The sequence below is a fragment of the Geotrypetes seraphini genome, chromosome 5, assembly GCF_902459505.1.
Source record: "Geotrypetes seraphini chromosome 5, aGeoSer1.1, whole genome shotgun sequence".
NCBI lineage: Eukaryota > Metazoa > Chordata > Amphibia > Gymnophiona > Dermophiidae > Geotrypetes > Geotrypetes seraphini.
Genome location: NC_047088.1, coordinates 185,585,937 through 185,603,307, shown reverse-complemented (window position 1 = coordinate 185,603,307; position 17,371 = coordinate 185,585,937). Strand labels below are relative to the sequence as shown.

General features: G+C 43.7%; 1 protein-coding gene across 1 annotated transcript in view; it reads left to right on the top strand.

The window, feature by feature from the left end:
* Nucleotides 1-17,371, top strand: part of ITGAV (integrin subunit alpha V) — a 165,261-nt gene that overhangs the window by 22,831 nt on the left and 125,059 nt on the right. Inside the window, exon 2 of the mRNA XM_033945921.1 lies at nucleotides 10,500-10,627. Within this exon, the coding sequence (XP_033801812.1) occupies nucleotides 10,500-10,627 (128 nt within the window). The remainder of the gene's footprint in view (nucleotides 1-10,499; nucleotides 10,628-17,371) is intronic.

Genomic DNA, 17,371 nt, shown 5'->3' with positions numbered 1-17,371 from the left:
TGGCAGGGATATAAAATTGCATAATAACAAAAGATGAGTTACAGTTGGTATTCCCTTGAGCCTTTAAAGAATAATGAGAGGAAGGTAACTTCCATTCCTATCCTTCAATAGTCAGGCCATTGCCATTAGCAAAAGCCACATTTCTGATGCCATAATACTTTCAAAATATGCCTGTGCTGTTCAAAAATTATTATTTTTTTTTTTTTTAAATGTATTTTTATTGAATGAACCAATCACGAGAGGTACAATCAGCAACCAAGCCAAAAAAGAATAACACCATAGATACAGTAATCAGGTAAACTATACAGCTCAAAAATTATTTTAATATCTACACTTCGTTCTGATATTAAAATAATTTTTGAACAGCACTAGCATATTTTGAAAGTATAATGTGTTATAGGGAATTCTAAATATCACATAATACTACAAAAATGATTAATTTTGAACACCAGTAAAAGCAAAGATACAAGACTGATATGCGATTTGATGCTGCTTTTTTAGACGGCCACCACCAATGGCACTGTTTTGAGAATCTGGCCCTTATTAAGTGCAACTATTTCCCTGACTTATAAACTATGGGATTGATATTTAAAATGATTTATCTGGCCAGAAATGGCTCTTGGCCAATTAAACGCCTGTTTGGGGATAACCTCCAATTTTTAGCAGCATTTAACCAATTAGTACCGCTAAAAATAACTGATTAGCACCATGCTGAAAACCAGCTATTTTGAGGGCATTTCGGGGTTGTCTGGTTAAGTGCCAATATTCAGTATTTAATTAATTCAATTTTCTATACTGTTCTCCCAGGGAACTCAGAATGGTTTACATGAATTTATTCAGGTACTTGAGGATTTATCCTCTCTGTCCCAGCGGACTCTAATGTACCTGGGGTAGTGAGGGGATTAGGTGATTTGCCCAGGGACACAAGGAGCAATTTGGGTTTGAACCCAACAACCTCAAGGTACTGAGGCTGTAGTTTTAACCACTGCACCACACATGCCCCACAAGCGGCCAGATTAACCACATAAATAGGACTGTATGAAAGTCAGTTCTATCTTTATGCAATTCCCCATAGCCAGCTAAGTGCTGAATGTTGCATTTACCCAGCACTGCATTAGCCAGCTCCGGATACCTGGAAATTCAAAGCTGGTGCCTAGATATGGCCTGACACTGAATTTCTGGGTTTAATACTGACGGTGGCCAGCAAAACCCTGGCCGAGTATGAGGTCCTATAAGTGCAATTCTATCAATAGATACCTCCAATAGGATGGCCGGAGGCTGCAAAGTAGGAGTCCATGCTCTAGAGAAACTTAGCTGCTTAGGTTCTGTTAGACATTGGTTCCTAATCTTTTGAATCAGAGCCCACTTTTTCAGTGAATGATTCGATGGCACCCCCCTCGGGTAAACTATATTGTACATATTATATATTGAAAAACAAGGACAAATTTTTAAAATTATTTTATTAGAAGATAACAATATTGATGTGTTGCTCACAGTATGATTAAAAAAATGAATATACAGTGGTGCCTCGCATAACGGACGCCTCGCACAGCGAACGCTGCGCACAACGAACTTTATGTCTTGATTCGTACAACGAACTTCGTTTCACACAACGAAGTCGCCCGAGCTGCATCCTTCCGCGCAGGCACTGCGCTTAACTGCCCTCTCTCCGCCTGGCTCCCTCTTGCCCCCCCCCCCGACTCCCCGACACGATCGGGGCAAGAGGGAGCCCAAGCCCTCTTGCCCCCCCCCCGACTCCCCGACACGATCGGGGCAAGAGGGAGCCCAAGCCCTCTTGCCCCCCCGACTCCCCGACACGATCGGGGCAAGAGGGAGCTCAAGCCCTCTTGCCCCCCCGACTCCCCGACACGATCGGGGCAAGAGGGAGCCCAAGCCCTCTTGCCCCCCCGACTCCCCGACACGATCGGGGCAAGAGGGAGCTCAAGCCCTCTTGCCCCCCCCGACTCCCCGACACGATCGGGGCAAGAGGGAGCCCAAGCCCTCTTGCCCCCCCGACTCCCCGACACGATCGGGCCAGGAGGGAGCCCAAGTCCTCCTGGCCACGGCGACCCCCTAACCCACCCTGCACTACATTACGGGCAGGAGGGATCCCAGGCCCTCCTGCCCTCGACGCAAACCCCCCTCCCCCCAACGACCGCCCCCCCCAAGAACCTCCGACCGCCCCCCAGCCGACCCGCGACCCCCCTGGCCGACCCCCACGACACCCCCAACCCCCTTCCCCGTACCTTTCTGTAGTTGGCCGGACAGACGGGAGCCAAACCCGCCTGTCCGGCAGGCAGCCAACGACGGAATGAGGCCGGATTGGCCCATCCGTCCCAAAGCTCCGCCTACTGGTGGGGCCTAAGGCGCCTGGGCCAATCAGAATAGGCCCGGGAGCCTTAGGTCCCTCCTGGGGGCGGGGCCTGAGGCACATGGGCCCAACCCGACCATGTGCCTCAGGCCCTGCCCCCAGGAGGGACCTAAGGCTCCCGGGCCTATTCTGATTGGCCCAGGCGCCTTAGGCCCCACCAGTAGGCGGAGCTTTGGGACGGATGGGCCAATCCGGCCTCATTCCGTCGTTGGCTGCCTGCCGGACAGGCGGGTTTGGCTCCCGTCTGTCCGGCCAACTACAGAAAGGTACGGGGAAGGGGGTTGGGGGTGTCGTGGGGGTCGGCCAGGGGGGTCGCGGGTCGGCTGGGGGGGCGGTCGGAGGTTCTTGGGGGGGGCGGTCGTTGGGGGGAGGGGGGGTTTGCGTCGAGGGCAGGAGGGCCTGGGATCCCTCCTGCCCGTAATGTAGTGCAGGGTGGGGTTAGGGGGTCGCCGTGGCCAGGAGGACTTGGGCTCCCTCCTGGCCCGATATTGTCGGGGAGTTGGGGAATCGGCGGGGCAAGAGGGCTTGGGCTCCCTCTTGCCCCGATCGTGTCGGGGAGTCGGGGGGGCAAGAGGGCTTGGGCTCCCTCTTGCCCCGATCGTGTCGGGGAGTCGGGGGGCAAGAGGGCTTGGGCTCCCTCTTGCCCCGATCGTGTCGGGGAGTCGGGGGGGGGGGCAAGAGGGCTTGGGCTCCCTCTTGCCCCGATCGTGTCGGGGAGTCGGGGGGGCAAGAGGGCTTGGGCTCCCTCTTGCCCCGATCGTGTCGGGGAGTCGGGGGGGCAAGAGGGCTTGGGCTCCCTCTTGCCCCGATCGTGTCGGGGAGTCGGGGGGGCAAGAGGGCTTGGGCTCCCTCTTGCCCCGATCGTGTCGGGGAGTCGGGGGGGCAAGAGGGCTTGCGCTCCCTCTTGCCCCGATCGTGTCGGGGGTGCCAAGGACCACACGGAGTCACCCACCGTACCACCCGATTCGGGTAAGCGCAGGTATCGGTGGGTGGCTTATTTGCGGGGGGGTGCCTTATTTTACATTTTTTTCTAAAAAGGGGGGGCTGTCTTATTTGATGGCCCTGCCTTATCATCGGGGAAACACGGTAGAAAAAAAAAAAATGAACAGTTAAGTCCCAGTTTTTGCCGCTGAGACTCTGCCCTCTCTCACTGTAAAATTAGACTCTACTTAGTCTGTCTTTAAATTTAAAAAATGTGTGTTGTTTTAAAAAACAATTATGTTTTTAGATGTATCTAAATAAAAATAATAACCAAAAATTCATCTTTTTTTATGTCATCTTAGCATATTTTATGCTGCAGAACGAATTATTTTTTTTTACATGTATTCCTATGGGAAAACGCGTTTCACATAACGAACGTTTCACATAACAAACTTGCTCCTGGAACCAATTAAGTTCGTTGTGTGAGGCACCACTGTAATATTATTAGTGAGAGAGCTGAGCTTGATGTGATGAAACTGCCATCCAGCATCTGCTACTTCCTCTCTCTCCACTTCCCTTCAACATCTGTTACCCTTCCCCCTTTTCCCTCCACTTTCCTTCAGCACCACTCAATCTCTTCCCCTCATCAGACCACCTTCCTCCCTTCCCCTCACCTTCGCGGGTGCTCTTCATAGTTTTCTCTTTCTGAGGTGTCCAGACACGGCAACGTTCTCACCAAGTCCTGCGCGACTGCCCCAAAGCTTCTCCTCTGACACACTTCTTGTTTCCGCCTGGGTGGCCTCCGTCAGAGGAGAAGTTTTGGGGCAGTCGCGCGGGACTTGGTGAGAATGTTGCCGTGGAGGCAAAAAGTTGAAGTGTCAAAAGTTGAAGAATCAAAACAAAGACAGCAGTGCTGCCATCAGTGGCCATTGGATTTGCCAATTGCTCAAGGGGGTGGTGGTTGGTTCTCAACGCCCCTTCAATATGACTTGGACACAAAATGTCCCCCTTAGACTTCTCAGCGCCCAACGGTGGGCGGTCGCGCCCCTGTTGGTAACCACTGTGTTAGAGCATACTAGTGTAACTGGCTATCAATGACCCAATTTTGATGCTTGCACTTAAGCCATCCACAGAGCTGCTGTAAGTGTGTGTGCCTAAGTACGGCAGGGTTGTGCATTACTTGAATATTCTGTAAGATATGTTCATAAGTGGGAGCCCAGCTTATGTCTTGCACATAATCTGCCCCTGTGTACACCCCCTGTGCAAATGCATGCTGTGTAAGTTAAGCGGGTAAGCCCAGCATAGCATTAAAGCACCATAATAGCATTTACTCATTTAAGTTCACATCTATGTGGTTAAATACAATGGGCCCGATCTTCTACCGCTGGCGATAAACCCAGAAATTTAGTGCCTGGTCACGTCCAGATACAGGTTTTGAATTTCCAGGTTTCCAGAGCCAGCTGTGAATTAATGCATATCCATAGGGCTGACATTTATGCGATCCCATTTATGTGTTAACCTGGCCAGTTGAGCTGTGAATAGCAGCACTTAACCAGCCAAGTGCTGATTCTGCTCCCACAATGTCTTCAAAATAGCCAATTCTGTGCTAACCGATCATTTTCAGCAGTACTAATCAATTAATTGAAAATGAGAAGTTAGCCCCGAACAGGCAATTTAGCTGGCCAGTTAAGTTGCATTGGAAATCAACCCTCTATTATTCTAAACATCTATATATCTCTATCTATCTATCCACACACCCTAATTGTATAAAAAGCGCTGAAAATTTGGGCTCATGCAATTTAATTGAATAAAAAACTAATTAGCACCAATAATTGGCATTTTACCAAGCAATTATTGACACTAATTAGCAGGGCTGTGGAGTTGAGGAGTCTGAGTTGGAGGAAATTTTGGGTACCTGGAGTCGGAGTCAGAAGTACAAAAAACTGAGGAGTCGGAACATTTATCTACCGACTCCATTTTTGAACTTGGCATACCAATCACGAGCGATTCTTTCAGCTATAGCACCCACTATATACACAGCACAAATGTTGCGAGCAGCTTCTGCGGCCTTAGAACCTTGATTAAAAGCAAAAAGAAGGTGGTGTCGAAAATGCTCATTTCTCTCAACTTGACATTCCATTTTAACGATCTGAAAATTAACCAGTGCTGTGGAGTCGGAATCGGAGTCGAGGAGTCGGAGGAAATTTCGTGTACTTGGAGTTGGAGTCGGAGTCTGAAGTACAAAAAACTGAGGAGTCGGAACATTTATCTACCGACTCCACAGCCCTGCTAATTAGAGTTAATTACAAGTTATGCATGTAAATTTAGGTGCTACTCAAAAAAGGAGGCATGGAAATGGCAGGGTTATGGGAGGATTGGAGGCATTCCTTTAAGTCAGGGGTCTCAAAGTCCCTCCTTGAGGGCCGCAATCCAGTCGGGTTTCAAGATTTCCCCAATGAATATGCATTTCTATGTGCATGCAGTGCTTTCAATGCATGTTAATTGGGGAAATCCTAAAAACCCGACTGGATTGCGGCCCTCAAGGAGAGACTTTGAGATCCCTGCTTTAAGTTGCATGGGCATCTGTGTCTAAATTTAGTCATGAGTATTTGCACCGTGGGTTTTTTCTTTGATTCAAATAGCTGTGCCTAATATTAGGTGTGGTTCCTGGACATAAGCGCCAGCCTGGGCTAAGCCACGCCTAGCTTTAAGCATGGCTTATAGAATAGTGTTTTTTTGGGGGGAGCTATATATAGAATTTCCCCCATAATGCTTGGTAAATTTGACCACCTAGGTCAGGGATCTCAAAGTCCCTCCTTGAGGGCCGCAATCCAGTCGGGTTTTCAGGATTTCCCCAATGAATATGCATTGAAAGCAGTGCATGCACATAGATATCATGCATATTCATTGGGGAAATCCTGAAAACCCTACTGGATTGCGGCCCTCAAAGAGGGACTTTGAGAACCCAGACCTAAGTTATATAGTTGCCCTTCATAATTCTTTCTTTAACTTTGTTTTATTTGTAAGCACTCATTGCGTGTTTACCTGTGTAACTGAGTCTGTCTGGTGTCATGTCCTCCTCCCCCCCCCCTTAGCTTTGCTCTCCATAAATTACTCCCACCTCTGTGGCCTCATTAAGTTTACATTTAAGGAATGTATTTGTACAGTCCTCGTTGAGGAATGTGCATCCAGCTCACAGTTCCTTGCTCTTTCTGAGTGAGGATTTCCCAGTTCTTGGCAGGGAGTGTTTTTGGTTTGGTTTTACACATGGAAATGCAATTTAAGGGCCTCTGGTTTTGAGGGAGAACCTTTGGCTTACATTCTTGTGTTCTTTGTCCATTGTGATGGCTTTTAAATGACCAGTTTAAGAAGTGTGCAAAGAATCTGCAATGTGAATGAGATTTCTAGATGAAACTGACCATTGCACTGCCCCCTTCTAGAAACAATTAAATACTTACAGACTTGTTTTAAATTTATTTTAAAACAAAGGAATTGGGTAGTGAATGTTATTTCATACTGTCTGCTGTAAAGCCATTGCATACAGGGCTAGGGTTAGAAATGCAGGTGTCTAGGACAGAAACTAGGAAGGGGGGGGCCCAAAAAAACTCATCTGCAGGCTATACCTCCTTCCACATGAGGTAGGATTGGGGCTCTTATGGCCACTCCCCCCCCCTCTAACATCTCGAGCCCAGATTACATAAAAGGGGCTTTGCAGCAGATAATTCTATTGTCATATGCTAAGCATTAAAATATGCTCTCTGTAACACTTTAAAGACTCAAGGATTCTCCTCATGAAATAGGTTCTAATTGTAAGTATTTGAATTTGGATGTATACCTAAACATTTTGAAGTCGCTTTTCAAAGGGTTTTGACATCTGACATTGAAAATGAACTTTGGTTGACCTCTAAATGGTTAATCTAGCCCAGTATCCTGTTTCCAACAGCAATTCGAGTCACAAGTATCTGTCAGAAACCCAAATAGTAGCAATGTTCAAGACTACCAATCCCAGAGCAAGCAGTGGCTTCCCCATGTCTGTCTCAATAGCAAACTATGGACTTTTCCTCCAGGAACTTGTCCAATTGTTTTTTTAAACCCAGCTACACTAAACATTGTTACTACATCTTCTGGCAATGAGCTCCAGTGGTGAGACCTTAGCTAGAACTTCAACAGAACGAGATTTGGGAGTGATCATCAGCGCAGACATGAAAACTGCTGATCATGTGGAGAAGGCTTCATCTAAGGCAAGACAGTTGTTAGGTTGCATCCGCAGGAGTTTCGTCAGCCGGAAGCCGGAAGTCATAATGCCATTATACAGAACCATGGTGAGGCCTCATTTGGAATACTGTGTGCAATTCTGGAGGCCACACTACCGAAAAGATGTGCTGAGAGTAGAGTCGGTGCAACGGATGGCCACCAGGATGGTCTCGGGGCTCAAGGATCTATCGTACGAGGAAAGGCTGAAAAATTTGCGGCTGTACTCACTCAAGGAACGTAGGGAGAGAGGAGACATGATTGAGACGATTAAGTATATTACCGGCCATATCGAGATGGAAGAAGAGATTCTCTTTCTCAAAGGACCCTCAGCCACAAGAGGGCATCCGCTCAAACTCAGGAGTGGGAAATTTCATGGCGACACCAGGAAATATTTCTTCACCGAGAGAGTGGTTGATCGAGGCAAACAGCGTGCAAGAATTTAAGAGCAAATGGGATGCCCATGTGGGATCCCTTAGAGGGTTAAGCCAAGGTAACCTGTCACCAGGATAGTAGACTTGGGGGTGGGTCAGTAGAGTGGGCAGACCTGATGGGCTATGGTCCTTATCTGCCGTCATCTTCTATGTTTCTAAGTGAAAAAAATATTTTCTCCTATTTGCATATTGAAAAAATTATGTGACCTCTGATGAAGGCTTGAGCTGAAACACAATCATGTAAGGTTGTGTTGTTTGATATATTGTTTGGTGTAATGGTTTGATATACAGGTGGTTGCTAGGCCTTTGGGTCTTGCTATTGTAATTCTCTGGTCTGCAGTCAGAAATGCATCAAACTTCCTGAAATAGTGATACTTCAAGATTGGTAAAAAGCATCCTAGTAAGAGGCCTGAAATCTGCTTCTCAGTAGCAAGTGACTGCAGTGGTGTGGGTGTGCTTAGATTAAGGATTATGGAGCTGGGGCAAAATTATTGCCATACAATGTAAATTGATCACATAAAGATTGAGTTTCTGTAAACTACTTAATGCTGAAATAGCACATCAGTAAAGGCAACCCCAAGTATGGTTTAAAAATAAAAAAATTTTTATATTCCGCATATCCTACAATTCTAAGTGGACTCCAAATTATTCGGGTACTCAAGCATTTTCCCTAACTGTCCTGGTGGGCTACCACTCTATCTAAAGGATTCTGGGCTGTATAAAGAGAGGCGTAGTCAGTAGAAGGAAGAAGGTGTTGATGCCCCTGTACAGGTCATTGGTGAGGCCCCACTTGGAGTATTGTGTTCAGTTTTGGAGACCGTATCTGGCGAAAGACGTAAGAAGACTTGAGGCGGTCCAGAGGAGGCGACGAAAATGATAGGAGGCTTGCGCCAGAAGACGTATGAGGAGAGACTGGAAGCCCTGAATATGTATACCCTAGAGGAAAGGAGAGACAGGGGAGATATGATTCAGACGTTCAAATACTTAAAGGGTATTAACGTAGAACAAAATCTTTTCCAGAGAAAGGAAAATGGTAAAACCAGAGGACATAATTTGAGGTTGAGGGGTGGTAGATTCAGGGGCAATGTTAGGAAATTCTACTTTACGGAGAGGGTGGTGGATGCCTGGAATGCGCTCCCGAGAGAGGTGGTGGAGAGTAAAACTGTGACTGAGTTCAAAGAAGCGTGGGATGAACACAGAAGATTTAGAATCAGAAAATAATATTAAAGATTGAACTAGGCCAGTTACTGTGCAGACTTGTACGGTCTGTGTCTGTGCATGGCCGTTTGGAGGAGGATGGGCAGGGGAGGACTTCAATGGCTGGGAGGGTGTAGATGGGCTGGAGTAAGTCTTAACAGAGATTTCGGCAGTTGGAACCCAAGCACAGTACCGGGTAAAGCTTTGGATTCTCGCCCAGAAATAGCTAAGAAGAAAAAAAAATAAAATAATAATTTAAATTGAATCAGGTTGGGCAGACTGGATGGACCATTCGGGTCTTTATCTGCCGTCATCTACTATGTTACTATGTTACTAAAGTACCTGGGACAATGAGGATTAAGGGCTCCTTTTACTAAGCTGCGCTAGCAGTTTTAGCGCGCTTAAAGCTAACGCCTCCATTGAGCTGGCATTAGGTTTTCCACATAGCGTGGGGGTTAGCAAGCGCTAATCTGCAGCATGCGCTAAAAACGCTACCACAGCTTAGTAAAAGGAGCCCTAAGTGACTTGCCCAGGGTCACAACCTCAGGATGCCAAGACTGTAGCTCTAACCACTCCACCACACACATGTATGTATTTATTTAAAACACTTCTAACCCGCCTAAAACTACGCGGGTTTCAAAAAAACATACCAGATTACATAAAGACATAACAGACAAGTTCATAATCCTTTTTACAATCATTCATTCTTCAATTACTGCTGCTCAACCACTAACACTAAAAACTTCCATAAAAAGAGCAGCTTTTAATAATATCTTTAGTCAGCCTCAGTTGTCCAATCGGATTGTTCCACAAGTTTGCCACTGCTCTAGTATTAGCATATCTCACTTCTTGTATCCCCACCAGTAGATTGACTCATTAGCATTTCTGACTCTAAAAGATACAAAACATTTGACAAATACTATGGAACCTTGTCTTGTGATGGGCATGAAAAACCAAAACTAACACCTTGTATACAATCCGAAATTATCAGATAACCAATGTAATATTCGTAGCAATGGGGTGGTATGTTCAAATCTACTACAGCCACAAATCAAGCATGCTGCTGCATTTTGTACACAGCTATGGGCTTATGACTCAGTTCTTACTAGAAGTCAAAACAACCTTTTAAATATATTTCTATCTTTTTTCCATGCTTCTGATTGGCCACTTAAATTATGAGCATCATATCAATGTTTCAACAAGATCCATTCTTGAGAACCAGCGCTCGTTATCTTCTAGAAATTAAACTGTGTCTTGCCATGGTCTGTGTGAGGTCAAAAAAAGTCACTGTCCTCTTCATCTATAATTTTTTTTTCATTTAATAGGATATTTTTGCTGGTAGGAGCCCCCAAAGCAAACACTTCCCAGGTGGGCATTGTGGAAGGAGGCCAAGTGCTCAAGTGCGGCTGGAGGCAAAATGAAAATTGTCAGCCAATTATTTTTGACTCAAAAGGTAAGGTACCTGATATGTTTTAATGGTGGATGCTATCCATGTACTCCGAATGGAATTGAAATATGTGCACTTTCATATTTTCACGGGAAATGGTTGGAGCAAGAGAAGTGGTAAGAGGGTGTGTTGTAGAATGTCATGTGACTAATGAGGTAAGCTGGCTCACCTTGCAGGTAGTGATGTAATTTGCTTTTGAGATATTTAATAAATAGTGTTTTAAAAAATAAAAATACAGAGACTTTTTGAATATCCTTCGTATAATACTCTAGTTGTTTAATTTGGAATTTGGAAAACAAGAAAATTCACCCCAAAAATTCCACAGAAAACAGGAGAATCCAAGCACAAAGGATGGAAACTGTGGGATCGATGATCTTGATACTGAAATCAGTTTATTTAAAAGTCAATACACTAAAAATCTTCTCAATAAATGGTGTAGTTCAATAAAATAATCCAATAACAGTGTTGTGGTATGGACCTGACATGGTCCGTGTTTCAGTCACGAAGACCTTCCTCTGGGGTCCTTTTGGAAGTAACCACAAAATATGGTATGCTGAAAATCATTCAAAATACTGTGTATGCGAGAGCATAGTGCTGCCTATCCTAGCAGTACAGGCGGTTGATCACAAACAACAACTTAGCTTGAACACCGTGCTGTCCTGAAGCATACGAGGTCATCCATCAAAATGAACATCAATTCAGGGCACTCAGAGCCATAAACCCAGCAGGGCAGACTCTGTTTCACTAGGGTTTTGTTCTTCTCTAAATCCACCATCAGTACACGATCACAAAGCATATCCTTCAGTGTAAAAACACTGTAGAACAATGGCATTGGGACTGTACATACCCCTGAAATGGGCAGAACCTCAACATGCAATTTATATACAGTACAAGATGCATTGAAAGTTTGACTAACAATTCATCTTAAATTTTCAGGAGCATTCAGTTCCAGCTTTTTAGAAACCTTTCCTGAAATGTACATTAAAAAAAAAAATATAGATATAGATATATAGCTATAGATATATATATATAAGTGAAATCAAGATGGCATCCTCTGGAAAGGATATGACTGAAGTAGCTCCATGAATTTCCTTGTTATGGGAAAAAATGAAAGGGTAGGATCAGGGATTTTCCCTCCAAGTCCCAATAAGCCTTATCTTATCACCAAATAACACTGCAAGAGCTTTTAGCCTTAGGAGCCATTTCTTTGTGGGGTACTTCTATTGGATCACTAGAAATGGTGCTCCCAGGAGAGCTAGAAACAATCCTTAGCACTGCTCTGGATTCTCTTCCCCCTGCAATGGCGTTGCTGGACTGGGAGCAGCAGTCGGAGGCATTACAAGTAAGCACTGGCAGCCCGAATGCAGGAGGGGACTCTTGGATGCCTAGGAAAATGCCAGTTCTTTCATCGGTAGAAGGAGAGAAAGCTTTGTCACCCACACCAGCTAATGAAGTTGGAGTATTGCTATACCTGAAAACTTAGAGATAGCACGGAAGCCTAACTGCATTGGATTATCTTCAATGTGGTTAATACACAGTAAGGGCCAGATTCTGTAAGTCTGTGGCCACCTTAAAAGTGGCCACTAATTCCTGTCAGTCATTTGAGGGCACCGGTTACAGAATCGTGCCTATTCAATCAAGATAGGCGGCTGAAATGTAGGCCTGGAAAACCCTGGCCTACATTGCAGCTGCTTATCTTTACCGCTAGATCACAGCAGCTGATCGCGGCAGGGGAATTCCTCCCTTCATGCTAAACAACCCTAACACAGCTAGAATTCTTATAAACTGTCCAAACAGAAAAGCTGTGAACTTATTAGGGAAAACAAATTTGCAGCATATAACACATAAGAACATAAGACTTGCCTCTGTCGGGTCAGACCGGAGGTCCATCGTGCCCGGCAGTCCGCTCACGCGGCGGCCCCTCAGGTCCAGGACCTGATAGTGCTCCTACCCTAAAACTCACATACACTTTTCGATTTTGTCCTGTAGAGTAACCTATCTATACCCTGCAATCCCCTTCGCTTCCAGGAAGTCATCCAGTCCCTTTTTAAAACCCAGTATTGTACTCTGTCCTATTAACTCCTTTGGAAGCGTGTTCCAGGTGTCCACCACCCTCTGAGTGAAGAAAAACTTCCTTGCATTCGTTTTGAATCCATCCCCTCTCAGTTTTTCCGAGTGACCTCTTGTTTTTGTTGTCCCTGCTAGTCTGAAGAATCTGTCCCTCTCCACCCTCTCTATGCCTCTCATGATTTTATATGTCTGTATCATGTCTCCTCTCAGTCTCCGCTTTTCCAGGGTAAAGAGACCCAGTTTGTTTAACCTTTCGGCATATGAAAGGTTCTCCATTCCTTTTATCATCCTAGTTGCTCTCCTCTGGACCCTCTCAAGTATCACCATGTCTTTCTTAAGGTACGGTGACCAGTATTGGACACAGTATTCCAGATGTGGTCGCACCATTGCTCGATACAATGGCAGGATAACCTCCTTCGTTCTGGTAGTGATACCTTTTTTGATAATGCCCAGCATTCTGTTCGCTTTCTTTGAGGCCGCTGCACATTGCGCCGCTGGCTTCATAGTAAAAGGAGGAAAAGCCTCAGAACCCTGTTAGGGAAGAACCCTCCTCTAACTAGAGAGGGTAAAGTGATGTACCATAATCGGCATAAAAACCTCCTAATGCCAATGCTAGGACTAGCACTGTCGATAATCTGTGCAGAATGTTCAGAGGGCTGCAGCATAGGAAACAACGTGAATGCCAAAGATTGTACTGAAATGTAGTCAAATTGTATTGAAATGTAGTCAAACGGATGTAAATGAGGACATTTGCTATTCCCTCCAATGCTCAAAAGAACAGTTCACAAACAAACCCTGCCCTTACCGTCAGAAAAACTAATGCCAGCTCAGAACTGTTATTGGGGAATTTGAAGAGAGGATTTCTAATATTTTTGAGCTTAAAATCTGCCAGTCTTGATTTATTTCAGAATCAGAAAGAAGCCTGCACAAGCCTCTAATGCTAGGAGTGAAAAAACAAATATTTGAGGATCCAAGCAAACCTGAAAGTGAAAACCCACATTAGCACCTGTTTTCTGTACTTAAATGTAAGCATTTCAAATGAAAAACAAATGAAAAGCTTCTATTTAAAGGCGCAAAAGTGCAGCGCCGATGTGTGCTTCACTTCCTGGTTTGCCTGGGCATGCACACAGGTGTTCTGCTTACTACACACCACTTCTGCGAATGAAGCAGACATGCTTCTCCCCCTTACTTTAGGTCTCGCAGTGCGCATACCATTTGCATACAATTAACATTGAAGAGCTAAGTTTTGGCACGGTTCCTGCGTTATAGGTTGGGCATTATTTCCTATATTGTGGGAGTTCTGTGCATTGACCCATCAAAGGTTTTGAAACTACGAAGCCTTGCCCCATTTAGTACGTAGAACCCTGAATTGTTAAGGTACTCCTGAGATACTCTTTCCAGACAATTACTGCTCTTTCAATGTCAATTGTTCAATATTTAGATGGCTGTGGCATGGTAGTATGTAGAATGTCCTGTGTGCCTGGAAGGACCCCTCCTTCTTAAATAGTACTTTCTGGTAGAACTCTGTATGTCTTGTCTTATTGCCAAATGTGAGGCTGTAGCAGCCAAAAGACTGTGTCATGTATTAGACAGTAAAGAAATGTGGTCTTTGCTTGACTCTTGTGTCAACTCCTGTGATTCCTGGCTGTTGTTGGGTATGTGGTTTTTGTTTGTTTTGGGTTTTTTTGTCGAATGTAAAAAAAAACCTACCTTGAATTAAAAAAATAAAAAGATACTGCTGAGAGGAAAGTCACACACATTTTAATGTAGTGATTTTATAAATTGACGATATAAATAAAGCACTACAGAAAAGTTGCACTTAACGTAGCACTAATTGTTTTGTTTGAATGATGTTATTTGACTGTGTCTTAGTTTGAACATTTTAATACTAAAATGTTGGTAACATCAACATAGCTTATGATAATTAAATGTTGCTTAAGTAAGTATACACTGAAATTTAAAGTGGCTTTTGAGAAAATGGCAAAAATACTTGAGTTGAGGGGTTACATTTTTTTGCCTCACCCTGTAGATAATAATAATAATAATAATAACTTTATTTTTTCTATACCGCCATAATCTTGCGACTTCTAGGCGGTTCACAATGAAAAATAGCTGCACAGTCAGCGAATTACAGTGTACAAATAGAGAAGAGGTCAGATGTGCTTATTTGTTTTTAATATGATTTTACGGTATATATATATATATAAATACGGTATAAATACGGTATATATATATAAATACGGTATAATATATAAAATTTTATTTTATATATTATACACAGCCTTGATACTACCAACGAATGGCAATATAAAAAATAATGCTAAATAAATAAATATTATTTTATAAATGCATGCACATTATTTACTTATAACTTTAGGTGCACCTGAAAGAATTGTCCTTTCAGTTTCTGTTGCATTTGAAATTCATATACCAGGAGCTATGGCTATATAGATACTAGGTTCTTGGCAGGGACTGTCCAAGCAAGCTGCGAAAATATCTCTAAAAATAAATGCAGTAAGATATGTTTTTCTTAGATGTATGATGTTAATGTTCCAAAGAGACCACCCTTTTCTTTTTAATCAGTGGTGTCATTGTTTCCCATCTGTATCCACCCACTGCAGCTGCAGGATTTTACTTTCCATTTTTACCCTTTTTGCTTTCTTTGAAGTGTAAATATGTGGTAGGTGCACAGATGTGGAAAAAAGATACATGAAAGAGATGGTGCAAGTTCTCCTTGAATACAAAAGTGGTTGCATGGCACCGATTCAGGGTTTGGAGACTGCCTGGCTGGCATTCTCTTGGTTTCCCTGAAATGCTGTGCACAGGTTGTTCTGTTCCTGCTTCTTTGCTTCCCTGTCTTTGAAGGAATTCCATTGCTTTTCCTCTTCTGAGATTGTGCATTTCTCTGTTTGTTGAAGGGCAGTAAAGCAAATTCAAATAAATATAAACTAGAGGCTTCAAGCTGTTAACCATGTCTTCAGAAACAAAGGGATATAGCAATAACCGCGTACCTCCCCCCTTCCCGCCCCCCAGATGTCAGGAGCAGAATAATAAAGGGGCACCAGCTGAAGTCATATTTACAAGAAGCCTGAGTTGTTTTTATTGCTGCCTTTCTAGAAATCAGCTTGTCTATGGGAAGTGTTATGAAAGGCTTAATCTGAGCCCATTGCATAGCATGTTGTTTTAAACATCTGATATTACTACTGTGACCAGGAATGGGGTGCAGCCCAGTGAAGTTAGGAGTGTACAAATAGACTCTCCTTCTAAAGGAAAAGCATTGGTTACCTGTAAATCATAGAATTACATATAAAATAGCACTACTTACACGCAAAATTTTAACGAATAAAGCTCCTGAATTCTTATTAAGGCTTCTAATCCCTTATATTACTACAAAATCCTTAAGATCGGAAGAGAAATCTCTCCTCTTAGTCCCTTCACTGAGACTCATTTATTCAAGGAGAGACACGATCTTTTCCGTCCCGGCCCTTCAAATCTGGAATTCTCTCCCAATCAATATAAGGGAAGAAAAATTACTTGTAAGTTTAAAAGTCTCCTGAAAAGCTGGCTTTTTAAGGACGCTTTTAACCGAGTTCTGCAAATTTTATATATTCAGGATTTATGTTAGAATGCTGATAGGTGAAAATTGAGCAGGTATCCTATTCCCCTATTGTTTCATCACCTTGCCCTTTTTATTTGTTTATACATTGTATTTAAACCTTTATTTATTATTTTTTACCTTATGTGGTTGGTTGGTTGGTATAGTTGTTTTAACCGTCTGGTTTGATTAATATGTTTTTCGTTTTTTACTCCAATTTTATTATTTGTAAATCGCATTGAATTACGATTTTGCAATCAAATCAAATTTTTATTAAACTTGAAACTTGAAATTATGAGAGATAAGAAGTGAGGCAGGACACACATGTTATAGGGACAATACAGTCTTTGCCTTTAGAGCCTAGTAAAAGGAGCAGAGGTTCCTGCTGAACAACAGAAGAATCCCTGTTGTAAACTAAAGGAGGCAGACTGGAGTACTACATGTAACCCAGCCCTGTCTGAAGATTTGCTTAGGTGACAGTCTAGTCAGGGCACTAGAGCAAGAGAGTGACCTGGTACACATCAACAGGATTTAACATACCTCCAGGAGTCCAGAAATGCAGCACCACACATGTCAGTTCTCCACATTCTCTAGCAATGAAGCAGTCCATACCACTGTATATGTTCTGAATCACTGTGTTTAACGTGCAGGTTTCTAGAGTCAAAGCAACTGGGACTATGTCAGCAGAGGCAGCATTACTGTAACCCCTGGATTCTATATACATTAGGTCACCCAAAGCTGGGTGCTAGAATTTAGATTCACATGTAGCTTGGTTGATTAGTGGGCGATAACAAGCACTGATTAGGCACTGAATTAGTGTTAACAAGCACGTAATTGGAGTTGCACATGGATCTTCTCTGTGCACTAGTCTTTAATATGGCGCCTGACTTTTCCCATGCACAACCCAAAAGAGGGTGTGGGCAGCAACCATATGAGAATAAGCTTCCCAAATCCTAGAGGAATCAAATACAGAACTATTCACTCTACAACCTTTCCTTACCTGGCAGCAAAATGATAGAATCTTTTACCAACATGATTAAGAAACACCCCCCTCCTACCACAACTTTCATAAAGGCCTAAAAACC